This window comes from Zonotrichia albicollis, chromosome 6, assembly GCF_047830755.1.
Source record: "Zonotrichia albicollis isolate bZonAlb1 chromosome 6, bZonAlb1.hap1, whole genome shotgun sequence".
NCBI lineage: Eukaryota > Metazoa > Chordata > Aves > Passeriformes > Passerellidae > Zonotrichia > Zonotrichia albicollis.
The window spans coordinates 62,305,592-62,331,653 of record NC_133824.1 but is presented as its reverse complement, the minus strand read 5'-3'; the positions used below and the strand labels follow the sequence as shown (position 1 = coordinate 62,331,653).

General features: G+C 53.5%; 1 protein-coding gene across 3 annotated transcripts; it reads right to left on the bottom strand.

Moving 5' to 3' along the window:
- Positions 1-117: 117 nt before the first annotated feature.
- NEMF (nuclear export mediator factor) lies at positions 118-25,834 on the bottom strand. Of its 3 annotated transcripts, XM_074544138.1 has the most exons (33): positions 25,646-25,833; positions 24,498-24,566; positions 23,579-23,681; positions 18,838-18,963; positions 17,600-17,748; positions 15,821-15,888; positions 14,862-14,948; positions 14,112-14,188; positions 13,622-13,692; positions 13,466-13,541; positions 12,318-12,380; positions 11,983-12,060; positions 11,275-11,483; positions 10,671-10,856; positions 10,319-10,382; positions 9,816-9,904; positions 9,140-9,243; positions 7,936-7,998; positions 7,720-7,832; positions 6,819-6,876; positions 6,437-6,495; positions 5,924-6,044; positions 5,079-5,361; positions 4,567-4,609; positions 4,434-4,483; positions 3,834-3,987; positions 3,532-3,609; positions 3,265-3,459; positions 2,309-2,341; positions 1,624-1,730; positions 1,509-1,552; positions 1,338-1,417; positions 118-932 (listed from the first exon to the last, which is right to left on the bottom strand). In XM_074544138.1, exons 1-33 carry the CDS (start codon positions 25,702-25,704, stop codon positions 855-857), a joined length of 3,237 nt encoding a protein of 1,078 aa, XP_074400239.1. In that variant the 5' UTR covers positions 25,705-25,833; the 3' UTR covers positions 118-854. The 3 variants fall into 3 exon arrangements, with proteins under 3 accessions (XP_074400239.1, XP_074400240.1, XP_074400241.1); XM_074544139.1 differs by lacking the exon at positions 18,838-18,963 and having other exon boundaries at positions 25,646-25,834; XM_074544140.1 differs by lacking the exons at positions 17,600-17,748; positions 18,838-18,963; positions 23,579-23,681; positions 24,498-24,566; positions 25,646-25,833 and adding an exon at positions 16,922-17,061.
- Positions 25,835-26,062: the final 228 nt, after the last annotated feature.

Genomic DNA, 26,062 nt, shown 5'->3' with positions numbered 1-26,062 from the left:
CAGTGAGCCTGTGCTGCTCAGCCCACAGCTTCAGGGAGGCCTCAGGTCAGAGAAGCAGGATGTGGGAGTCAGGAGCAGGATCAGGAAGTTGTCCCGTTGTCGGTCGATAAACTGTCGTAAACCTTGAGATGTTAAAGCACCACTACTTTCTGCTTGGCTGTAGTTTGGTTTTGGTTTTGTTTTTTTTTTTTGAAATTTTTATGTTGTGGAACTTGAGTTGTGAACCTTAGGTAGCAGATATTCTGCCCTGGGAGTGTCTGTGCCTGTTCCCAGCCCTGTGGAGCTCCCCTGGATGTCCCCTGGCTGCAGGGCCATGGAGAGGGGACACGGGGCACAGGGCCAGGCTGTGCTGCTGTGGGGAAGGGGGGAATCATGTTTTAAGCTGTCTTGAAAAACTAATTAAAAACGTTGACTTGTAGAACAATTCCTGTGCTGTAATTCCTGAGAGATCTCTGGGGTTTTCCTGACTCCCAGCCCTGCTCTTCCTCCCCTCCCCAGGGAAGCTGGGCCTGCACCTTGCTCTCTCCACAGCCAGGGGATGTCTGGGGGCAAACACAATTCCACCTTCCCAAAGGAAGCTTCCTGCCCTGGCACTGCCCTCCTGCAGGCTCTGGCATTGAACACCCAGGAATTCTCCTGCCCCAAACTCCAGAGCCTTTGCCCAGCGCTCGAACAGAGAAGCAGCAGCAGCAGCAGGGGAGGACATTCCTGACCAAATGCCAGCAATTTAATTCCACATTTATCTGCAGTTTGTATCAGAGTCCAGCTAAAGCAGCAGGAATGCAGGCCCTGGGTGCAGGGATTCAGTCCTGGTGCTGGGTCTGTGTCCGTCTGTCCCAGCCCCCAGCATGGAATCACTTCCTCTTCATGTTCTGGAGGTGAGGTGCAGACACTTTCACCTTCCCAGGAATATTTCTTGACAGGTCTGTGTCCTGGGGAACAGGGGAGAGGAGGAGGTGACCCCAGCAGGAAAACCTTTGTGGAGCTCTGGGCTGATGCTGCCCTTGGCCCTGGGGAGCACCAGGACATCTCCAACCTCAGCTGCCAGTGCCAGCTCCTGCCCTGCTGCTGTCACACAGTGCCACAATGCACAGTGCTCCCCCTGAGGCTCTCACGGGCAGCAGAGCTGCCCACAGGAGCTGGCAGTGCCCAAGGCCAGGCTGGATGGGGCCTGCAGCAGCCTGGGATAGTGGCAATGTCCCTGCCCATGGATTTTTAAGATCCTTTCCACCCCAAACCACTGCAGGGCTCTCTGACCCTCCCCAGGAGCACAAACTCCCCAGTGTGGCAGCATTTCCCCCCCAATGGCTCCCGTGGCCCCTGCGGGCCGGGCTCACCTTGACGCTGCGGAACAGATCCTTCTCTCGGGCACTGGCCTCTTTGGACTGCATGAAATTGTGCAAGGCAATCTTGGCAGCTGCAAAAAGCCAGGGAAGAGTGAAAGAGCCTGGAAAGCCCCCAGCCTGAGCAGGCAGAGCACAGAGGGGCTCGGGGCTCTCACACTGTACCTTTGCCCTTCTTCTGCGTGCCCGGCGTGAGCTTGACTTTGTACCTGCCCGCGGGAAAGGTTCCATCAGTGCCACACAGCCAGCCCGTGCCCTCCCAGGAAGGGGCCCCACTCACTTGTAGTTGGCCATGGCTGTGTAGGGAGCACAGATGGGCACAGCAAAGAGCAGGATGTCCTCGGGGTGGGGCTGCCCCGTCAGGGAGTCCAGCAGGGCCTGGCTCTCCTGGGACACACAGAGCTGCTCTGGGCCCTGCTCAGCCCTTCCAAACCGAGCCCTCCCGTGGCTCCATGAGCACAGAACTGCCAGGGAATGCCCCAGCCAGGATCTGGGACCCATCCGTTCCATCACCTGCCCTGGATCTTGGGTTTGGGCCAAGGGTCACCCAAAGCTCCCCCCAGCAGACACCCTTGTCCTCCTCCATGGAGGAATTTAAAGGAATTCACTTATTCCCAGCCCTGGGCAACAGCCACAGCCTGTAATTACACAAAAGTAATTACAGAAAAGTTTGAAGCAATTTGATATGTAAATAAACTTCAAACTAAAGAAGGACCTGCACTGCTCACTGTGTCATCCTCCAGCCCAGAGCCACCAAGGCAAAAACCAAGGGCAAACATCCCTGGAGCCAGCTCTGGCTTTGTGGGGGATGTGGAGATGAGCAGGGCAGGCATGGAGGTTCATTTTCATGAGATTAAGTTTTAAACCACAATTAAGGTGCGTCCAAGCAGTCCTGGAGGGCTCCCCATGGCCCAGTCCCAGCAGGAGCACAGCCCCACCTCACCCTTACAGAGCTGAGCCTTTACCTCCAGTCCTGGCTGCTCCTGCTCCTGCTCCTCCTGCACACACACACAGAGAGCACAGAGAACTCATCAGGCCTGCAGAAACCACAGAGCAGCTCCTGCCTGCCCTGTCCCCAAGGAATTCTTTATTCAGCAGCCCCAGAAAGCCCCACTGTCCCTGCCAACAGAACTGAGCTGCTTTCACAACCAAGGTGAGAGCGGCACTGCCGTGGGTGGAGTTTCTTTCCAACCTCTCATTTGCCTGGCACACGCCGAGCTGGGAGGAGGAGATTTGCTCAGAGATAGCAAATCTGGGAGGAGGAGATTTGCTCAGAGATAGCAAATGCCAGCGGCAGCAGGGCTGGGAGCTGGGCACACCCAGCTCAGGGGGAGCTGCTGGGCAAACCCGAGCCTCGGGGCTGCTCTGAGCCCCAGATCTGCCTGTGCTGGCAACAGGACGAGCACAGGGATTGCTGCAGGGCTCTGGGAACTCAGTGGGAGCAGACACAGAGCTCCCCACAGTGCCCAGAATCCATGGGAGCTGCTCAGCCTCCTGGTCAGAGCTACAGAGGGAGAGGAGAGGAGAGGAGAGGAGAGGAGAGGAGAGGAGAGGAGAGGAGAGGAGAGGAGAGGAGAGGAGAGGAGAGGAGAGGAGAGGAGAGGAGAGGAGAGGAGAGGAGAGGAGAGGAGAGGAGAGGAGAGGAGAGGAGAGGAGAGGAGAGGAGAGGAGAGGAGAGGAGAGGAGAGGAGAGGAGAGGAGAGGAGAGGAGAGGAGAGGAGAGGAGAGGAGAGGAGAGGAGAGGAGAGGAGAGGAGAGGAGAGGAGAGGAGAGGAGAGGAGAGGAGAGGAGAGGAGAGGAGAGGAGAGGAGAGGAGAGGAGAGGAGAGGAGAGAGCTCACCTTCCCTCCTGCTCACCTTCTCACCCTGTTCCTCACCTTCCCCTCCAGCTCCACCATCCCATTTCCCATCCCAGTCCTCACCTTGTCCTCCTGCAGCTCATCCAGGCCTGCCTCCTGTGCCTCGTGCAGCACAATTCCTGCAGGCAGGCTGTCCTTGCCCCCTCCCGCTGCACGACGCTGGGGTTTGGGTTTCTGCTGTTGCTTCTTTGCTGCCTCTTCTTTTGTCTTGCCCTTCTTCCCTTTTTTCCCTTTGTCCTCCCTGTTGGAGCCTGCAGACTGTGGTGGCACAGGTGGTCAGGGCTGGTGACAGAGCCCCCACACCCCGGGGAGGGCACAGCTCCCCCTCACCCCCAGCAGCTTCATGATGAGCTCCCTGTCCTCCTCGTCCTGGTCCCTGTACTTCTCCTTCATCTTCTTCATTTTACTCTGCAGGAGGAAACACCAACAGCTTCAGAAATGACAATCTCAGCAGAGAACTGCAGCCACAGATGCTCTTTCCTTCCCAGTATCCCAAACGTTCAGAGCAGGTCACCAGCAGCAAGGGACTGGTTCCAGGGAGCTCTGTGCTCACCCCCAGCCCCATCTGAGACCCTCCAAGCACCACGGCTGTGTGGGACAGCTGGCATTGCTGTCCCTGTTTGCATGCCCACCTTCTGGCCCCGTTTGATGGGCTGAGGGGCTGGAGCTGCCTTGGGGCAGTTGGGAGCAGCCACAGGCTGGGTCTCTGTCTCTGCCTCCTTCTGCTTCTCCTCAGACAGCTCCAGGTTCTCAGAGTTGTTCTGCTGCTTCTTTTTCTTCATTTCCCTAAGGAGAACAATCCCAACACCCTCGTGTGTTGTGAGGAGAGAGGAGAGGCTGCTGCTCTCCGGAGCATTCCCACCCCTTCCCTGCCACAGGGACCCAGGGAACTGGGCACAGCCCCTCCTCAGAAACCCTCTCCAGCCCAGCAGTACCACTGTGCCAAAGCCAGAGCAGCAGCTCCCTGCAAATGCAGCATGGACAACGGGCAGGGACTGCAGTGGTGCAGATGTGCCCAGGACATGGGGAGGGAATGGGGAGGAGGCAGCGACCCAGAGCAGCTGGGGCTGCCCCTGCATCCCTGGCAGTGCCCAAGGCCAGGCTGGATGGGCTGGGAGCAGCCTGGGACAGTGGGAGGTGTCCCTGCCATGGCAGGGGTGGCACTGGGTGGGATTTGAGGTCCCTTCCAAGCCAACCATGCTGGGATTGCCTGGAGCAGCCCTGGCTCTCACCTCCTCTCCTTGGCAGAGAGATGCCTGCGGCCCTGGGCCCTGCTGTCACCCTGAGGAGGCAAAGGCAGCTCAGGGCAGGTCCTGCCCAGCAGCTCCCACTGCTCTGGGCCACCCCCAGGAGCTGGGACCTTACCAAGCTGGGCTCCTCCTCTCTGGGCATGGTTTTCTGCAGGGATCTGTGGGGAGATGCAAAAGGAGCTCATCAGCAGCTGCAGGACAGCTCAGCATGGACACAGCCCAGACTTCAGCAGCCTGGCTCTTTCAGCTTTCCAGAGCTTGGCAGTCCCAGCTTTGCAGGCTGGGAAAGGCAGGAACACTGGGATTCACTTCAGAAAACAATCTGAGCTCCCTGCCAGCTCCTCTCTCACACACAAGCACCAAACACAGCCTGGGCACCACGGGAGCCCTCGGGTGCAGCTTCCCACGAGCACCCAGCCAGTCCCTGCTCCCTGCACCCTGCAAGGAGCCCCAGGGGCTGCAGGGAGCTGAGCCCCCCCACAGGCTGAGCAGAGCACAGGCAGCTCAGGGCTCAGCCTCCCAGCATTCCCACTGCTGAGCGTGGAAGGAAGGGATGGCAACACACCCCAGCCCTGTCCTGGCAGCGTTCAGGACACCCCCAGGTGCCCCAGCTGCTGCTCCTCTCACCTCTGGGGCTGAAGGTGTGACAGGTCAATGGTGGTGTCTGGATAATTCACCTCTTCCTCCTTCACCTCCCGCTGGGGCTCGGGATGTTCCTCCTCAGAGTCTCCATCCTCCTCCTCAGAGTCAGCCTCTGGAGCAGGAGTGTTCCCTCCTCCCTGCTCACCCTGGCTGCTCTTGGCTGTGGCTTCCACATCCTCTGGAGCTTCCACATCCTCTGGAGCTTCCTCACCCTCAGGAGGTGCCTCAGCCTCAGCTTTTTCCTCCTCACTGCTGCTGTCTCCTCCATCTGGGGCCCCCAGGGCAGGAAAACACAGAACACCAAACTGATCCATCATCCCAGGCTGGTTTGGGTTGGATGGGACATGAAAGCCCTTCCAGTGCCACCCACACCTCCCACTGTCCCAGGCTGCTCCCAGCCCTGCCCAGCCTGGCCTTGGGCACTGCCAGGGATCAGGGGCAGCCCCAGCTGCTCTGGGCACCTGTGCCAGGGCCTGCCCACCCTCACTGCCAGCATTCCTTCCCAATATCCCACCCATCCCTGCCCTGTGTCGGTGTGAGACCACTCCCCATTGTCCTATCAGTGATCCAAACTGGGATCCCCCAGAGCCTGAGGGACCCCCAGTGCCCCCTGTACCTGAGAGCTCCACGTGCTCAGCCTGAGGGATCTGAGGGACCCCCAGGAGCCCCCACAGCCCCCCAGTGCCCCCTGTACCTGAGAGCTCCACGTCCTCAGCCTGAGGGATGTGAGGGACCCCCAGTGCCCCCTGTACCTGAGAGCTCCACGTCCTCAGCCTGAGGGACCTGAGGGACCCCCAGGAGCCCCCACAGCCCCCCAGTGCCCCCCATACCTAAGAGCTCCACGTCCTCAGCCACCAGCTCACTGGCACTGCTGGAAACCGTGTCCAGCTCCTCATCCTGGGCCTTGACCTTCCTCTCCTCGCGGTGCCTCCACACACAGCTCTCATCCACCTGCACACCAGGAGCTCTGGGTCAGCCTGGCAGTGCTCACACAACTCCTCCCTCAGCTCCTCCTTCCCCTTTAACACCTCTTGCCATCAAAAGGCAGGAAAATGCACGCAGAGCCAAGTGTGCCAAGCCCACGAGTCAGGGGGGCACACAGCAATGTTCACATTGCAAACAGAGCTGGGAGAGCAGCCCTGGCAGAGGCAGGAACCAGAGCCTGTCTGCAGTGCAGACACTGCTTCCATTTCCATCTCAGCCCAGAGCCATCATCAGCAGGAAGCTCTTTCTGGGATTTTTCCCAGTGGGAATACACTGATAAGCAAGATGCAGAAAATAAACCTCCTGCAGCTCAAAGCAAATGACAAAAGCCAGCAGGAGCTGCTTGGGAAAAGCTGTACCTTAAACAAGAAGCTGAAGCCCATCATCAGATAGGAAGGTGGAAGGAAATTCTTTTTCCCTGAAAAACAAAGGGAGAGTCTCATGAGGAGGTTTAGCAGCCATGCTGCAGGATGTACTTCCAAAATTCATTTTTATTAGAGGCTTTAGGCTACCAAAAAATTACACTGGGGCTTTTTTATCTCTGGGATGAGAACAGGAGAGCTCAAAAGCAGCTGAGTTAATGAACTCCTGCCCAGGGCTCAGCTCAAACTGCTGCTGCAGCTGCCTGATACCCAGAATGAGCCATTCCCAACAGAGCTCTGGGAGAAGAGTGGGATCTGCAGGACAGCCCAGCACCTTTGGGAACACAAAACAACATCCCACTGCTGCCCTGGGCCTCACCTCGGATCATGAAGCTGCCAGTAGTGAGATATTCTCCTGTGGGGGCAGTTTTAGAAACCTAAAACAAAACCACAAGAAACTGTAAAAACTCTCTGTGACAGAAGGCCAGCATCAGGTGACAACAGCACCAAGAGAAACAGTGGCTCAACAGGAGCTGGACTGGAACAGCTCTGCAGGACTCCAGATCCAAGGGACTCTTCCTCTCCTTAGCAGGGAGTTTTCCTAAGGGATGTTTCAATCCACCAGCACTGAGTTTTAGGAGTCCTGGGTGAGTAACTCAGGAAATAAAGCCAGGATCTACTCAGGAGCATTCAGGGAGAAATTATGTGAAGGGTTGTGCAGGCTGCCCTAGAGCAGAGGCTGGATGGAGCTCCAGAATAAAGCAGGGATTTATCCAAAGCATCTCCTCCATGGATCCACCTTGGGCAGCACCAGAGCCCAGCCAGGGCTGCACCCAAGATCAACCAAAATGGCCCCAAAATGCACGGCCGGGCACGGGCTCTGTCCCTGGGATCAGTTCTGCTCCATTTGCACCTTGCAGTTCATTGTCCCATCCCAGCTTTAGCCCAGGCAGTCCCACCCTGCTTGTTTTTCTCTCTCCAGCCCACGGGGTTTGTGCTCTGGGGCTGAGATTTGGGTCATTTGTCCTTGGTGCCCAGCTGGAGCAGGAATTGTTTTGTCTCCCTGCTCTGTGCACAGAGCTCAGAACTGCCCCTCATCAGAACCATCCCTGATATGGAGCCCAGACCCTCCCACTAAAGCAGCACAGCATGTGAAACATAGAAAAGCTGAACCTGAGGCATCAACAAAAGCACCACTCTCACTGACACACAAGTGTGCCCCAGCCATGCCCTGTGCCTGGGGTGCCCTGGCAGCCCCTGGGCTGTGCCTGAGCGCTCACCTGGCTGTGGGACACCCACCAGGCGCTGGTGACCACGCGGGCGTCCCAGGCGGCGCTGTAGCACAGGGCCATGGTCCCCGCCTCCGTCAGCGTCCGCGGCGGGATGGGCTCCCCTGCAACACCCAGAGCCTTCAGAGCCGGCCCTGCAGCCCCCCAGCAAGGACTGAGCCCATCCAAGGGATCAGCCAGCTCCTGTCCCCGGGGCTCCACAGGTACCTGAGGGGTTCTTGATGACGCAGCTGGTGGCTCCGTGCAGATCCGCGTGCACGTAGATGTCCCCTGGCAACAGAGAGTCCCCTCAGGTCACACACCCCTGCAGCCAGGGAACCCCTCATGTCCCATGGACATGCCTGGTCTGGCTGCAAGGGGCAGCCAGGGAACCCCTCATGCCCCATGGACATGCCTGGTCTGGCTGCAAGGGGCAGGCTGGGAACCCCTCATGTCCCATGGAAACGCCTGGTCTGGCTGCAAGGGGCAGCCAGGGAACCCCTCATGCCCCATGGACATGCCTGGTCTGGCTGCAAGGGGCAGCCAGGGAACCCCTCATGTCCCATGGAAACGCCTGGTCTGGCTGCAAGGGGCAGCCAGGGAACCCCTCATGTCCCATGGACATGCCTGGTCTGGCTGCAAGGGGCAGCCAGGGAACCCCTCATGTCCCATGGACATGCCTGGTCTGGCTGCAAGGGGCAGCCAGGGAACCCCTCATGTCCCATGGACATGCCTGGTCTGGCTGCAAGGGGCAGGCTGGGCACACAGAAGTGTAGCCATGATGTTTTCTGAAAAATCCCTTTGCCAGGATTTTTCTCCTGAGCAGCTGAGAGGCCTCAGAGGGAAAGAAAAACAATGGTTATCTGTGCTGTGGAATGCAACAGGGACATCTGGGATTGGTCTCACAGGGTTGTTTGTAATTAATGGCCACTCACAGTGAGCTGGCTCAGGCTCTCTGGTCAGTCACAATATTTTATTTATCATTCCTTTCCTATTCCTTTCAAGCCTTATGATGAATCCTTTCTTTTATTCTTTTAGTATATCATTTTCTTTTAATATAATATATATCATAAAATAATAAATCAGCCTTTTGAAACACAGAGTCAAGATTCTCATCTCTTCCCTCATGCTGGGACCCCTGTGAACACCAGCACATAGAAGATTTGAGAGCTCCTTTCCTTTATGGTTTTAGGAATGTACAAATGGTGAATGTTGTATTTCCCAGTTCTGTGAGCAGCACCCCACAGAAGCCTTTCAGCCCATCCCTGTCCCTCTGCTCCTGAGGGGAGCCCACCCAGCTGCTCTCACCCTGTGGCACCAGAGGAACTCCCCCCACCACAATTCCCTTGGATCCAGGGACCCTCCCCTGTCCCTCCTGGCCACCCCCAGAGGTGGGGATAGGAGGGAGCCCCCCGTGGCCCCCTGGGCTCACCTGGTTTCAGGTAGCGCTTCACGATCAGCTCGTTCTGCTGCTGATCCCTGCCAGCAATCACCAGGTAATTCTCAGAGCTGATGAACCACAGGAACTTCTCAAACCTGCCCAATACAGCAAATCCACGGTGTCACTGACACCTGGAACTAACAGGACATTGCACAGGGGGGTTTAGATACCAAACTCAGAATATCCATCTCAGCACCTGCAATTTATGAGACTGGAAATATTTTTTACTCCCATCGACATAAAAACAAGGCATGGGACAACCACAGCATCAGGGAGATTAGGACGTGGAACAAGAGATTTGGACATGGAACAAGAAGCACAACCCTCCTATTTATTTTGATTTTAACAATGAAAAGCTTTGAGGTTTGGTGCTTTTTAAAGCCCAGAAGCCCAGAATGGTTTGGGTTTGGGTTGGAAGGGACCTTGAAGATGATCCAGCCCCCCTGGAGCACACCTTGCACTGCCCCAGCCCCATCCAGCCTGGCCTGGGGCACTGCCAGGGATGGGGCAGCTCTGGGCTGCTGGCCCTGGAACCATTCTGGGACCCTCTGACTCTTTAAGGAGACTCCATGCAAAGTGCAGAGCTCAGAAATCCCAAACAGCTGCACTCCCAACCAGGGAAGATCCATCCTGACACATGGCAGAAGGACAGTGGAGCTGTACTTGCCAATAGACCTTTCTGGCCTTCTGGATGGTGGTGACAGTCTGAACTTCCCTCAGGGTTTGCTTTGTTTTCTTCTCAGCTGATTTAAAAGCCTGTTTGGACAGAAAGCACCATCAGCACACAGCAGGAATCCCAGAATTCCACAGGGAAAGTTGGGAGGAAATGGCCTGGACTTGATCCCAGTGCAGGCTCTTAAACCTGCACCCTGCAGAGCTGCTCCCTGAGATGATCAGCTCTTGCATGGGAAGGATTCCACTGATTTTCCCCTCTAAGTCCTGGTCTGTCAGTGCCTCCACCTGCTCTGAGCATTCCCAGTGCTCCTGGAAAAGGAGGATCCATCAGGGATCTGCAATCCTCCATGAGCTCCAAATGTCAACAATAAAACACCTCTGGGTGATGGTTTTCCCTTTCATGTTTTGCTCAGATCAGCTCAGGATGTCCCCCTGAGCAGTGGGAGGGATTTTCCTTTTAAATATCTTCTAAAATCCAAGAGGAAAACAAAATACCTTTTCTGCAGCTTCCACTGTCTTCTGAGTTTTCTTGGCCGCATGTCTTTTGTGATCATAGTACCTGTGAACCACAGATGTGTGTCCTGAATTCCCAGCAGAGCCACTCCTTCATCCCACCCCCCTCATCCCAGGCCTCTGCCTTTTGTTCCATGGGCAGAGCTGGAAAATTCAGTGTGAGCCACAGAGCAGCTGCTCTGCACCAGGGAATTCCCATCCCAGAGTTCAGGACAGGCTGCTGTTTCAATTTTTAACTCTTTTTTTTAACAAGATATCCCAAAACCCTTCCTCCTCCACACCCAGAGAAACTGATCCTACAAAACCACACTAAATATTTCCTGAAAATTCTTACTTTTTGGCATTGGCATAGGCAGACAAATTGAGATCAACATCAATCAATAAGGGTTTGTTTTTCTGAGGTTTCTTCAACTGTTTGGTTTTATTCTTTTTCTTTTTTCCTTTTGGTTCTTCTGTTTCTTCCTTCTCTATGTCAGCATCATCCTCCTCCTCTTCCTCTTCAGATAACACATAGGGGTTCCTAAAAACACGTGAGATCAGAAGATTGAGATAAGATAGCTGGTTAATTTTCAATCCCTGGTGCAATGTGCTCTTAATTGCATTCTCTCAGCAGTTCAGAAATGGCCCAAGGAGCCTCTCAACCATTCACAATTAGAGACACAGGAAGCTTTGTGTGCCACCCCTTTTTTGTCCTGGAGTCAACCAAATTTGGGGGGAAAAAGAAAACAAAAGCAGAAGATAAAGAGCCCAATTTTTCCAATCCAAGGAACTGACTGAAAACAAGTTTATAGAATAGACTGTCACTTCTGAAAGCGAGGTAACCAAAAATTCACAGCTTAACTCTGCCACGTCCCAGCTCTTACACCACAACTTCTGGGTATAAAAAACCTATTCTGGGGTATTTTAAAATCTCTGAGCCCCTGCTGCAGGGCACTCACCTCAGCAGCATGGTGATGTGGTTTGTCTGCAGCTTTAACTCTTTGATTGCCGAGGCCACGGGGTCGCCCTGGGCCTGGGCCTCCTTGACGATGGCGCCGATCTCGCTCCAGTCGATCTGGTTGGCCAGGGCGCTGCGCACCACCTGGATGGCCCTGTCCACCACCTCCAGGTTCACCTCAATCAGCTCCCCCTTCAGCTGATCGGCTTCCTTGGGACAGGAGCAGCTTGCAGCAGGGCAGCTGAGCACAGCTCAGCAGCAGGAGTTAGGAAATGGAAGCAGTGGTGGAGAAATGCAGGGATGGATTGGAGAGGTGGCACCGGAGAAGATCCAGCCCCAGTGGAAGTGTCCCTGCCCCTGGAGCTGTGTGGGATTGAAGCTCCCTCCCAGCCAAACACCACCTGGATGGCCCTGTCCACCACCTCCAGGTTCACCTCAATCAGCTCCCCCTTCAGCTGATCAGCTTCCTTGGGACAGGAGCAGCTTGCAGCAGGGCAGCCGAGCACAGCTCAGCAGCAGGAGTTAGGAAATGGAAGCAGTGGTGGAGAAATGCAGGGATGGATTGGAGTGGTGGCACCAGAGAAGATCCAGCCCCAGTGGAAATGTCCCTGCCCCTGGAGCTGTGTGGGATTGAAGCTCCCTCCCAGCCAAACCATCCCATGGTGGTGTGATCATGCACTTTTTAATGAAAACCCAAAATCTGCCTTACCTGAGCCTGCTGGAGAGCTTCCAGCCTGTGCTCGTGGTCCCTACGGACATTTTCAAGTTTCTTCAATGCTTGTTTTTCCTTTGAAGTACAAAATGGCAAAAATATACATAAAAACATTTAATATTAAAAATGTATTTATATTTATATTTAATATTTATATTTATATTTATAGTTATAGTTATAGTTATAGTTATAGTATAGTTATATTATATTTATATTTATATGTAACCTTGCAGTGATTATCTGATGCCATTACCAAAAGGCACCAGGCAATCACTCAAGAAGCAAGAGAAGCCTCTGGAGATGTGGGAGCATCCACGTGGGTCAGGACTCACCTGCTGCAAGGCCTTCAGGTCAATCTTCTGCCCCTCCAGCTTGGAGTAGAACTCATCTGTGGCCTGCAGGAGAGAGACTGAGGTTGGAGAATGCCCTGACTGAGGGCAGGACAGGAGGGGCCCTGCACAGAAGGGGCTGCAAAGCACCAAAAGAGCTGACAGAGCCTGAGACAACCTCCAGGAGCTTTCCCCATTTCCCTTCCCATGGGAGCAGTCCAGCAGGACACAGAAGGAAAAAGTGCCCAAGCAATGGCTCACCTGCTTTGCTAAGAAATGATGGAAAAGAAGCTGATTTAGTTCAGATTAAATGGCTGCACAGTCAGATGTGTCTGCCCGTAATCCCTGCTGCCTCACTGGGTCAGCTAAACAAACACAAAACCCCAGAGTGCCCAAAAACTGCTCCTGGTGGTCCAAAGCACAAGGTGAGGAAGGTTTGGGGATCATCAGAGGGACAAGGACAGAGGGACAGGAGCAGGGATGGGGGGACATTGGGAACTGGGCATTGCCAGAGCAGCTGTGGCTGCCCCTGGCCCCCAGGCTGGACACAGGGCTGGGAGCACCTGGCACAGTGGAGGTGTCCCTGCCATGCCTGGGGTGGCACTGGTGGGCTCTGAGTCCCTTCCAGCCCAAACCACTCTGGGGCTCTGTGATCACTGAAGGAAATGACAGAAACTGAGGCAGGAACAGGGCAGGAGCGTGGAGTGGGAAATCTGGAGCTCGAGATCAAGAACAAGAGGCCAATTAATGACCCCAGATGTTAATGAGTGGAGGAGCAGAAAGGACAATGCCCAGCAAACCCCAACCACGAGCTCTGAGGCTTTCAGAGCAGGAGCAGGAGTGCAGATGTGGTGCCTGCCACAGCTGTTACCCAGGACAAACCCAGACTCCACTCTGCACAACAAACATTTGGCATTTTCTGCTGGAGCTTCACCTCCTGGCTGCAGGGCTGAGCTCAGCAGGCAGCACTGCCCAGCTGCAGCCCCAGCCCTGCTGGGGTGCCTTTTTCTCACCAAACATTCCTCCATAAAATGATTCATCCCTTCCAAGGTCTCTGCTTTCATTAACAACCCCTGCATGATGTTTTAATTACTCCTTTTAGCAGCAGTCAATTCAAGCACTCAAGTACAGCATCAGCAAAAGCACTGTACCTTATTGAATGAGTCAAATTCCAAGTAGGGACATTTTGAATGTTGAGAAAACAAGAAAGGATGAAATTCCTCATATCTGTAAAACACACATTTGATATTATCACCTGAAAACCAATTTCTGTTATGCAGGTTAGTAGAAATACTTCAAATATTTACGTGTAGATATCTTCTGCTGGTTTATCTGGTTCCAGACTTGGCTTTTTCTCCTTTTTCTGGATAACATAACCCTGAAAGAAAACAAAAATATCATTTGTCTGTGGAAAGGTTTAGGTATCAACAGATAATTCCAGCAGGGAACATTGTGCCTGACCCACTGGCTTGGCTCCAATTCCTTCTGGAGAAAGAAGTGAACTCCTCCCAGCCCTCAGGACTATCCCATAAATGCAGAGTTTCTGTGCAGGATTTATCACAGAACCTATTAAATCCCAAGTGCAAATCTCCCAGGATTCCCACAATCTGCCTGTGCATTGTTTAATTGCTGCCCAGCCTGTGGAAAGAAGCAATTTTTATTCCTCATCAGCACCTGAGAGCCAGGAACAAAACCCAGAGCTGGGAAGAGCAGGAACTGGGAATTCCTGAGAATTCCTGCTTGCCATGCCAGTTCAACCCTGCAATTCCAAATCCCTGCCAGCCCAGCCAGACCCACCTTTCCACTGAAGTTGTCAGTGAGGGCCATGTATTCCTCTGCTCTCTCTAGAGCTGAAAGAACCTTTGCAAGGTTTTCTGAAGAGAAAACAGCAGAAATATTTCAGCCCTGCAATTATTGCTCATTTTCATCAGGAGTCTAAAGTTTACATCTGGGAATTTTTTAATATAAAAATGTGTTTAGATGGTTTTAGCACATAATTATTCAAGTTTCAGGAGGAAAAAAAGATTCCACAAATATCAGCACTTTATGAAATTAAAGCTGCAGAGGTAAAGCATAAAGCAGAAGCTGTGAGAAGTTATTTTTTTTACTGCACCATAATGCAGTAGGAAGGAAAAACCCTCTGGATTTATGGGAAATATAAAACACATGAGGAAAAGAAGACTGCAGGAAAATATTTTCTGATTTTATTACCCAAATCTTTAATTTCCCAATAAATGTAAAGCTGCTGCTTTACCAAATCCCCAAGGTTTGTTACAAATAAAGACCTGGATGTTAATTCTTGTCAAACACCCAGAACTCACCTCATGGTGAGGTGGTGTCAGAATAAAATTATTTAGATACAGGAACAATCTGACATTTTATCTCCAATTTACGCACAAATCAAGAGTTTTAATGCAAACAAGGATGATCCCCAAGCTAAAAACATTAAAAAATAAAACCACAGGTTCACTCATCTCTTTGGAAAAAAAACCACTACAGAGACATAAAAATCCCCATGTTTGTGGCCCAGCCTTTAAAATATTACACCTTTATTTTCCAGCTGTTGATCTATTTTGACAGCTCCAGAAAATCCAGCTTCTATAAGGCAGTGCTCGATGAGAGTGGCCCCATAAGCTGTAAAAAAGAAAAAAAAGAAATAGTATTGTAGAAAAGAATATTGTAGAAAAGAATATTGTAGAAAATGATATTGTAGAAAAGAATATTGCAGAAAAGAATATTGTAGAAAAGAATATTGTAGAAAAGAATATTGTAGAAAAGAATATTGCAGAAAATGATATTGTAGAAAAGAATATTATAGAAAACAATATTGTAGAAAACAATATTGTAGAAAAGAATATTGTAGAAAATAATATTGTAGAAAAGAATATTGTAGAAAATATTCACAATTTGCAGTAAAGAAAATAAAAAAAACCACAACAAAACTGGACAAAAGAGTGTGAGAAGAGGGAGAAGTGCCAAAACTGAGGGAAGGGCCAGGAGGGATGGGTGGGTGAGGAAAAGGGGGTGAGAAAAAGCCAAAATTGTCACAAAGGGGAAATGGTGGGGATTTTAGAGAGGAGCAGCTGTGCCTGGTGAGTGCATCAGGCCAAGGTTTCCTACAGGACAGGAGCAGAAAAAACCAAATTCTAGCATGGCACAGCACAGCTGGGATCACTGGGGGACAGCCATTAGCAATTACACAGTAATATCATTATTATTTAGAAATTATTCAAGAGAGCAGGACAGAGAAGGAGAGAGAAAAGGGTGGTGAAAAAGAGAATCAAGAGATGAAGCAAGTCATGCTCAGGTGTGATTTGAGCTGGAAATTCTCAGCTTGAGCTCAGGAAAATTCTCTGCTTCAGCAGCATTGGCAGGTCAGGAGGAAAACCAGTTTTGTTCTGATGATCTCAAACATGACAAATCTGGTTTTGTGCTCAATTATTGCAGTTCCAGCACAGAGCACACCCTGAGCGACCTCACTGCACCTCCTGCCAAAGGCCACTCACGGAGCAGGGGGTTCAGAACCCTCTTCAGCTGCTCCCCTCTGGGTGCACTGCAGATGATTTCAGTCAACCTGCAGCAAGGAGAAAAGAAAAAGTTGCAGTTCCAGAGAATAATGTGGTTTAGAACAACATTGCGTTGCTTAGAAGCTACAAAACATTTCCAGCCTTAAAAAAAATGAAACTAAAAATGGCCTGGAATAAAATAGCCAAAGATTTTCACAGCTCTGATAAATTTGGGGTTGTCCTAATAAATACACCATTAATGAGCTCTGAAATTCCTGGGGATTTCTGAAGGAGTTTGCAATGAGCTAGGGATGGGAGCCCTGAGTTTTTTAGATAATGCTGTTTATTTTCTTATCTTCTACATAAACAGGAGGGGTGAATTCAGCTCACACCTTCACTGCAGGGCTCAGAAGGTCACAAGACCCTCAGTTACAAGGTTTTTAAAGGATTTATTGACCAATAAACCACCACCAACAAGGATATTTATGTTTTTAACCCAAGCCTTAAATATTTCATCTCATGGACCCACGCTGCAGTGGGAGCTTTCTTAGCCACTCCTGTTATGGCACACAAACCCACAGTGCTGCACCCTACACTCCTTGTTTACCTCTGGAACTGCTTTTATTTCTATATCTTAAACTCTGAACTTTGCTTTGCTTAGCTCATTGTGTCTCTGTTTTAATTGATAAATCCACATTCTCATTTCTGGCTGCTCAGTTTGGGAGCCTTTCCCAAGGTCTCAGATCAAATCCTGGGTTTAATTCGAAACTTTAGCTCAGAGGCCCAAAATTCTGAGAGTTCCCTGCATTTCAGATTCTAACAGAAATTGGAATTGCCTGTTCAAGGTGGGCAGGGGCATGGCAGCTTTTGACTGGCCACAATAAATACACCAAATATGAGCTGTGAAATGGGAATTACCTGTCCAAGGTGGGCAGCTAAAATGGGAATTACCTGTGCAAGGTGGGCAGGGGCACAGCAGCTTTGGCGCTGACACCAAATATGAGCTGTGAAATGGGAAAATGGGAATTACCTGTTCAAGGTGGGCAGGGGCACAGCAGCTTTGGCACTGACACCAAATATGAGCTCTGAAATGGGAATTACCTGTCCAGGGTGGGCAGGGGCACGGCAGCTTTGGCACTGACACCAAATATGAGCTCTGAAATTGAGATTACCTGTGCAAGGTGGGCAAGGGCACTGCAGTTTGGCACTGGCCACAATAAATACATCATTTATGAGCTCTAAAATGGGAATTACCTGTTCAAGGTGGGCAGGGGCACGGCAGCTTTGGCACTGACACCAAATATGAGCTCTGAAATGGGAATTACCTGTCCAGGGTGGGCAGAGGCACGGCAGCTTTTGACTGGCCACAATAAATACACCAAATATGAGCTCTGAAATTACCTGTGCAAGGTGGGCAGGGGCATGGCAGCCTTGGCACTGACACCAAATAAGAGCTCTGAAATGGGAATTACCTGGCCAAGGTGGGCAGGGGCACAGCAGCTTGTGACTGGCCACAATAAATACATCATTTATGAGCTCTAAAATGGGAATTACCTGTCCAGGGTGGGCAGGGGCATGGCAGCCTTGGCACTGGCCACAATAAATACATAATTTATGAGTTCTGAAATGGGAATTACCTGTCCAGGGTGGGCAGGGGCATGGCAGCTTTGGCACTGACACCAAATATGAGCTGTGAAATGGGAATTACCTGTCCAGGGTGGGCAGGGGCACGGCAGCCTTGGCACTGACACCAAATATGAGCTGTGAAATGGGAATTACCTGTCCAGGGTGGGCAGGGGCACGGCAGCCTTGGCGCTCTCCACCGGGTAGCGCTCCCTCACCGCAAACCGCACGTCGTCGGCGCCGTCGGTGCGGAACCTCAGGATGTTGAGGATCAGGTACTCGTGGTCGGTGAGGACAACGTTGCCCTGGGAGCACAGGGAGCCTGAGTGAGGCCAGCACGCTGTCCCTGCCCCAGGGGACACTGGCAGCCTGGGGGAACCCAGGACGTTCCTCCAGCTGCCCTGGATGGCTCCAGAGCCAGACCCCTGTGCCTTGGATTTTGAGCCATGGAAAAAATGTCCAATCTCATATGAGGATTTACAAGCCACCAAAGCTTAAGTAGAATGATAGTTAGTTAGTCACAGGGTGAAAAGCAGAATTTTGAGGTTTTTAGAATGGGGGCTCGGGGTCCCAAGATGGAGAAATCTGGGCATGCTTTGTCTTTCTCCTTCTTCCATCTTTTGGGTGATGGTGGCATTTTTGGATTGGTTTAGGGTAGAGACAGACTGTCTAACATAGGTTTGGAAAATTATTGTAAATAAAGTACATGTAGCTTTTAGAATAAAAAGTAGTAGTTTTTAGAATAAAAAGTAGTAGTTTAAGAATAAAAGGTAGTAGTTTAAGAATAAAAGGTAGTAGTTTTTAGAATAAAAAGTAGTAGTTTTTAGAATAAAAAGTAGTAGTTTAAGAATAAAACGTAGTAGTTTTTAGAATAAAAAGTAGTAGTTTAAGAATAAAAAGTAGTAGTTTAAGAATAAAAAGTAGTAGTTTAGGAATAAAAAGTAGTAGTTTAAGAATAAAAGGTAGTAGTTTAAGAATAAAAGGTAGTTTAAGAATAAAAGGTAGTAGTTTAAGAATAAAAGGTAGTAGTTTAAGAATAAAAAGTAGTAGTTTAGGAATAAAAAGTAGTAGTTTAAGAATAAAAGGTAGTAGTTTAAGAATAAAAGGTAGCAGTTTAAGAATAAAAGGTAGTAGTTTAAGAATAAAAGGTAGTAGTTTTTAGAATAAAAGGTAGTAGTTTATGAATAAAGGGTAGTAGTTTAAGAATAAAAGGTAGTAGTTTAAGAATAAAAGGTAGTAGTTTTCAGCAGTTTTTGGTATAAAAAGACAACAGCACCTTAGGGCGGGCAGTGTGCCACTGACGGACCAGGGAAAGAACATTCCAGACACAGCAAATGACCTTGGGAAGCAGGCCAGCAGAGTGCTGAGCACAGGGGCCAGGGCAGGCTGCTCACCCTGTCATAGAGCTCCAGGATGAGGTGGTAGGCAGCCTGCTCGCTGCCGAACTGCAGGTCCACGATGCGATCCACGCCCAGCTGCCGCACGGCCACCAAGCGCCGCGTCCTCAGGTGCTTCCGGCACTGCGGGGAGGGCTCAGCATGGAGCTGCCATGGCTTCCACACCACGGCTGCCCCAGGGGACCCAAACTCTGCACTGCGGGGAGGGCTCAGCATGGAGCTGCCATGGGAAACACCACGGCTGCCCCAGGGAACCCAAACTCTGCACTGCGGGGAGGGCTCAGCATGGAGCTGCCATGGCTTTCACACCAGGGCTGCCCCAGGGGACCCGAACTCTGCACTGCGGGGAGGGCTCACCATGGAGCTGCCATGGATTTCACACCAGGGCTGCCCCAGGGGAGCCAAACTCTGCACTGCGGGGAGGGCTCAGCATGGAGCTGCCATGGCTTTCACACCAGGGCTGCCCCAGGGAACCCAAACTCTGCACTGCGGGGAGGGCTCAGCATGGAGCTGCCATGGCTTTCACACCAGGGCTGCCCCAGGGGACCCGAACTCTGCACTGCGGGGAGGGCTCACCATGGAGCTGCCATGGATTTCACACCAGGGCTGCCCCAGGGGAGCCAAACTCTGCACTGCGGGGAGGGCTCAGCATGGAGCTGCCATGGGAAACACCACGGCTGCCCCAGGGGACCCGAACTCTGCACTGCGGGGAGGGCTCAGCATGGAGCTGCCCTGGATTTCACACCAGGGCTGCTCCAGGGGACCCGAACTCTGCACTGCGGGGAGGGCTCAGCATGGAGCTGCCATGGATTTCACACCAGGGCTGCCCCAGGGAACCCGAACTCTGCACTGCGGGGAGGGCTCAGCATGGAGCTGCCATGGATTCCACACCAGGGCTGCCCCAGGGAACCCGAACTCTGCACTGCGGGGAGGGCTCAGCATGGAGCTGCCCTGGATTTCACACCAGGGCTGCCCCAGGGGAGCCAAACTCTGCACTGCGGGGAGGGCTCAGCATGGAGCTGCCATGGATTTCACACCAGGGCTGCCCCAGGGGAGCCAAACTCTGCACTGTGGGGAGGCTCAGCATGGAGCTGCCATGGCTTTCACACCAGGGCTGCCCCAGGGAACCCAAACTCTGCACTGTGGGGAGGCTCAGCATGGAGCTGCCATGGCTTTCACACCAGGGCTGCCCCAGGGAACCCAAACTCTGCACTGCGGGGAGGGCTCAGCATGGAGCTGCCATGGCTTTCACACCAGGGCTGCCCCAGGGGACCCGAACTCTGCACTGCGGGGAGGGCTCAGCATGGAGCTGCCATGGATTTCACACCACGGCTGCCCCAGGGGAGCCAAACTCTGCACTGCGGGGAGGGCTCAGCATGGAGCTGCCATGGATTCCACACCAGGGCTGCTCCAGGGTACCCAAACTCTGCACTGCGGGGAGGGCTCAGCATGGAGCTGCCATGGGAAACACCACGGCTGCCCCAGGGGAGCCAAACTCTGCACTGCGGGGAGGGCTCAGCATGGAGCTGCCATGGCTTCCACACCAGGGCTGCCCCAGGGGAGCCAAACTCTGCACTGCGGGGAGGGCTCAGCATGGAGCTGCCCTGGATTTCACACCAGGGCTGCCCCAGGGGACCCAAACTCTGCACTGCGGGGAGGGCTCAGCATGGAGCTGCCATGGCTTTCACACCAGGGCTGCCCCAGGGGACCCGAACTCTGCACTGCGGGGAGGGCTCAGCATGGAGCTGCCATGGCTTCCACACCACGGCTGCCCCAGGGGACCCAAACTCTGCACTGCGGGGAGGGCTCAGCATGGAGCTGCCATGGATTTCACACCAGGGCTGCCCCAGGGGACCCAAACTCTGCACTGCGGGGAGGCTCAGCATGGAGCTGCCATGGGAAACACCACGGCTGCCCCAGGGACCCAAACTCTGCACTGCGGGGAGGGCTCAGCATGGAGCTGCCCTGGATTTCACACCAGGGCTGCCCCAGGGGACCCAAACTCTGCACTGCGGGGAGGGCTCAGCATGGAGCTGCCATGGATTTCACACCACGGCTGCCCCAGGGGAGCCAAACTCTGCACTGCGGGGAGGGCTCAGCATGGAGCTGCCATGGATTCCACACCAGGGCTGCCCCAGGGGAGCCAAACTCTGCACTGTGGGGAGGGCTCAGCATGGAGCTGCCATGGCTTTCACACCAGGGCTGCCCCAGGGGACCCGAACTCTGCACTGCGGGGAGGGCTCAGCATGGAGCTGCCATGGGAAACACCACGGCTGCCCCAGGGGAGCCAAACTCTGCACTGCGGGGAGGGCTCAGCATGGAGCTGCCATGGATTTCACACCACGGCTGCCCCAGGGAACCCGAACTCTGCACTGCGGGGAGGGCTCAGCATGGAGCTGCCATGGATTTCACACCAGGGCTGCCCCAGGGGAGCCAAACTCTGCACTGCGGGGAGGGCTCAGCATGGAGCTGCCATGGATTTCACACCACGGCTGCCCCAGGGAACCCAAACTCTGCACTGCGGGGAGGGCTCAGCATGGAGCTGCCATGGCTTTCACACCAGGGCTGCCCCAGGGGAGCCAAACTCTGCACTGCGGGGAGGGCTCAGCATGGAGCTGCCATGGGAAACACCACGGCTGCCCCAGGGGAGCCGAACTCTGCACTGCGGGGAGGGCTCAGCATGGAGCTGCCATGGCTTCCACACCAGGGCTGCCCCAGGGAACCCAAACTCTGCACTGCGGGGAGGGCTCAGCATGGAGCTGCCCTGGATTTCACACCAGGGCTGCCCCAGGGAACCCAAACTCTGCACTGCGGGGAGGGCTCAGCATGGAGCTGCCATGGCTTTCACACCAGGGCTGCCCCAGGGGACCCAAACTCTGCACTGCGGGGAGGGCTCAGCATGGAGCTGCCATGGATTTCACACCAGGGCTGCCCCAGGGAACCCGAACTCTGCACTGCGGGGAGGGCTCAGCATGGAGCTGCCATGGATTTCACACCACGGCTGCCCCAGGGGAGCCAAACTCTGCACTGCGGGGAGGGCTCAGCATGGAGCTGCCATGGATTTCACACCACGGCTGCCCCAGGGGAGCCGAACTCTGCACTGCGGGGAGGGCTCAGCATGGAGCTGCCATGGATTTCACACCAGGGCTGCCCCAGGGGACCCGAACTCTGCACTGCGGGGAGGGCTCAGCATGGAGCTGTCCTGGATTTCACACCAGGGCTGCCCCAGGGAACCCAAACTCTGCACTGCGGGGAGGGCTCAGCATGGAGCTGCCATGGATTTCACACCAGGGCTGCCCCAGGGGAGCCAAACTCTGCACTGCGGGGAGGGCTCAGCATGGAGCTGCCATGGCTTTCACACCAGGGCTGCCCCAGGGGAGCCAAACTCTGCACTGCGGGGAGGGCTCAGCATGGAGCTGCCATGGATTTCACACCAGGGCTGCCCCAGGGGAGCCAAACTCTGCCAGCTGCTGCTCCCTCCTGCTGCATGCAGGGAAAATAATCCCCCTCTAGGCCTGCAGCTCAAGGCCCGAAAAATGCCATGTGAATCGAATTAACCAACAGTGAATTAATCAGTGGGGGTTTGTTGTTTAATATCGGGTTTTTTGTTGTTTAATATTGTTCTTTTTGTTGTTTTTGTGCTGGTGAATGCTTTGCCTGTGAAATAAACAGCTTTTTCCACTTTTCTCTGAGGAAGTATTTTTCCTGAACCGCTTGGATTGAATTGAATCTGCTTTTTGAATCTCCTTTTTGAATCTGCAATTCAAACCCATTGGGAGGCTCTCTCCCAAATTTGCCCTACACCAGGACAGGGGGCAAACCTGGAATAAGTGACTCCATTACCTGAAGTTATAATTGAACAATTGACCTCTGATACGCAAATGGACCAAACTTTCGCCTGTCTGGAAAACTCTGATTGCTGTCTCACCTGGGTGTGGCCTCTGCATGCCCAGGGTGTGCTTTTGAAGGCCTTTCAATAAATATCCACCTTTATCCTTTCACCTCTGCTCCAGGCAGCCTCTCCAGGCATCAGAGGGGTGAGGAAAATATCTGGAAACACCTGGGAATGGCTTAGCCATAGAGCCCTCCTGTGGCACCAACCACTTCCCATTTAACTCAAATATCACAAGAGTGAAAATGTTGGTGCTCGCCAAAGTAACACCTTCATTTTTATAATTATAAATATAACTGAGCCTAATTCTTAACATGAAGACATTCTTCCATGTTGTTTGTTTAGCTCAAGGGAGCAACTGGTTCAAATTCTAAGAGTTTATTTGTAAAGAGAATTGGGATTATCTCTGCTGTGGAAAGCCACCCTGGAAATCTCTGCTGAGACACTTCTGGCTGCCCCCAGAGGTAAAACAGATCCATGGGAGCATCCCAGGCTGTATCCCCATGGATGCACCTGCAGGAGCCCAGCCTAGGAGCCTGCAGCGAGGCCTGAACCCCCAGAGGAGCATCCAGCAACTAAAAATTCCCACAATCCAACTGGAGCGACAAGGACTTTACTGGAGCAACATCCCAGAAGGAATTTATAAATAAAGTTATAAATAAATTTAAATATTCACTCCTTCAGGCACTGAGCACAGTGATGTGACCCCAAGCCCACGTTTGCTCTCCCCTTGTCCTCAGCCACCTGCAGCACCAGGATTCGCTGGGATAACCCTTCCCTAATTTCCTGCTGCTCTCCTTCCTGATGAGCAGACACTTTACAGCAGCCCAGCCCTGCAGAGCTCACCTTCATGGCAAAGCTGGAGGGCATCAGGTTCTTGGGCCACTCAAACTCCGTCAGGTGGATGCGGATCCCCGACTCCAGCAGCAGCGTGGCCTTGCACTCTGGCCTGGGGGAACACAGGGCAGCTGCACCCCAAATCCTACAGCTGCACCCCAAAACCCACAGCTGCACCCCAAATCTACAGCTGCACCCCAAATCCACAGCTGCACCCCAAAATCCACAGCTGCGCCCCAAAATCCCCAGCACCCCAAATCCCACATCTGTGCTCCAAACCCACAGCTACACCCCAAATCCCACAGCTGCACCCCAAATCCCTCAGCTGCACCCTAAATCCCTCAGCTGCAGCCCAAATCCCTCAGCTGCACCCTAAATCCCTCAGCTGCAGCCCAAATCCCTCAGCTGCACCCTAAATCCCTCAGCTGCACCCCAAATCCCTCAGCTGCACCCTAAATCCCTCAGCTGCACCCCAAATCCTCAGCTGTAGCCCAAATCCCTCAGCTGCACCCCAAACTCTCAGCTGCACCCCAAATCCACAGCTGCACCCCAAAATCTACAGCTGCACCCCAAATCCCACAGCTGCACCCCAAATCCTCAGCTGCACCCCAAAATCTACAGCTGCACCCCAAATCCTACAGCTGCACCCCAAATCCCACAGCTGAGCCCCAAATCCCCAGCACCCCCTCCAGCTGAGGACATTCTGGGACCCCACGTGGCTCAGGAGCAGCCACCCCACCCACCCAGGGTTTTCTGCACAATTTCCCATTGCCTAAGAACTTTCTGAGTAAAAATTACTGCCTTTTACCAAAACCCAGCAGAATTTCACTGGAAACAAATCAGAAATTGCAGCAGACAGTTTTAAAAAATCTGATTTTCACACAGCAATCCTAAAGAATTTGTAAATAAAGCCATTTAAAGCTCTTACTTTTGCAGGCGGATGAGATAGGTCTTGTTATCCACATCATAAACGTTGTTCACTCTCATGCCCAACAAGCTGCCAAAAGGAAAACAAGGAATGCTCTGGAGAGCCCAAAACACAACTGGGTGGGAAAAATCCCAGTGGGAATGAATGTATACAGAAGGGCAAGTTATAATAAAATACCAAGTTATGATAAATTACCCAGGAGTAACCAAAAGGGCAGCAAAGGAAGATTAATGGAATGAGCTGGAAGCAACAACCATGGAGAGATGGAGAGACTGCTCTTAAAACACGGCAATTAAGAGAGGGAGAAAATTAGATGAAGAAATTTATATTCATGGGTAAAATGGAGAGAGGTGCCAGGTCCTGCCCGTGCTCCTCTTTGTGGCAGGGATGTAAAATGAACTGGTGAGAGTGGAGCTCCAGGCCAGCACAGGGCACCAGTAATGCCAGTGTGGGCACTGAACTGGCCTGGGGTGTCAGTGATGCCCTTCAGAGCGGGGATGGACACCGGGAATGTGTCAGGAGTTTCCCAGCTGGGAAACTGGGAGTGTTCATCTGGAGAGGAGAAGGCTCCAGGGAGAGCTCAGAGCCCCTGGCAGGGCCTGAAGGGGCTCCAGGAGAGCTGCAGAGGGACTGGGGACAAGGGATGGAGGGACAGGAGCCAGGGAATGGCTCCCACTGACAGAGGGCAGGGATGGATGGGAGATTGGGAATTGGGAATTCCTGGCTGGGCTGGAATTGCCAGAGCAGCTGTGGCTGCCCCTGGATCCCTGGCAGTGCCCAAGGCCAGGCTGGACACTGGGGCACCCTGGGACAGTGGGAGGTGTCTCTGCCACGGCAGGGGTGGAAGGGGATGGCGGCGGGGCTGAGGGGGGTCTGTGCTGAGGGACAGAGCGGTGACAGCGGGACACGAGGGAGCAGCAGAGCCCCCACAGCCCTGAGACTACGGCCGGGACCAGGACCACGGCCAGGAGGAGAGGGGACAGAACCAAGACCGGGACCGGCAGGACGAGGACCACGGCCAGAAAGAGGAGTGAGAACAGAACCAGAACGAGAACCAGGACGGGACCGGGACCGGGACTCGAAGCAAGACCACGTCCCACCAGGCCGGGCCCCGCTCCCGGAGCCGTACGGGCGGGGAGTGCCGATACCTCTGCCGCAGCTCGGCGAGCACCGCGCGGATGTCGACGGTGCTGAAGCGGGACTTCATGGCGCCGGCGCCGCCCGCCGAGACCCACAGGGATCCCGGCTCCGGCTCCGGCCCCTCACGGCTCCCGCTCCCTCACGCCTCCGGCTCTCCGCGGCCGCCCCGCGCCTGCGCCCACAGGCGCTACGGGTCGCGCCCGGTGCCAATCCCCGCGCTCCGCGGCCGCGCATGGGCTGAGCCGAGCAGGGCGGTGCCGCGCGCGACCAGCAGGAGGCGCTGTGAGCGCGGGGGCGCTGAGGGGGCGGGCGGCGAGCGGGGCCCGGCGGTGACAGAATAGCGTCCAAAAATTATAGAAAAAGGTCCAGGAATGACAAAAAAGACTCCAGGAGTGACAAAACAGACTCCGGCGGTGACAAAAAAG

Bases quoted from the DNA above. Each gene is read 5' to 3' on its own strand.
- NEMF (XM_074544138.1), bottom strand. From the start codon at position 25,704: ATGAAGTCCCGCTTCAGCACCGTCGACATCCGCGCGGTGCTCGCCGAG. The intron at 18,964-23,578 runs GTGAGCTCTGCA...CCCTCCCCGCAG, and splicing joins CCTCCAGCTTTGCCATGAAG to TGCCGGAAGCACCTGAGGAC. The intron at 3,610-3,833 runs GTGGGCATGCAA...TTCCTCCTGCAG, and splicing joins CCATCAAACGGGGCCAGAAG to AGTAAAATGAAGAAGATGAA.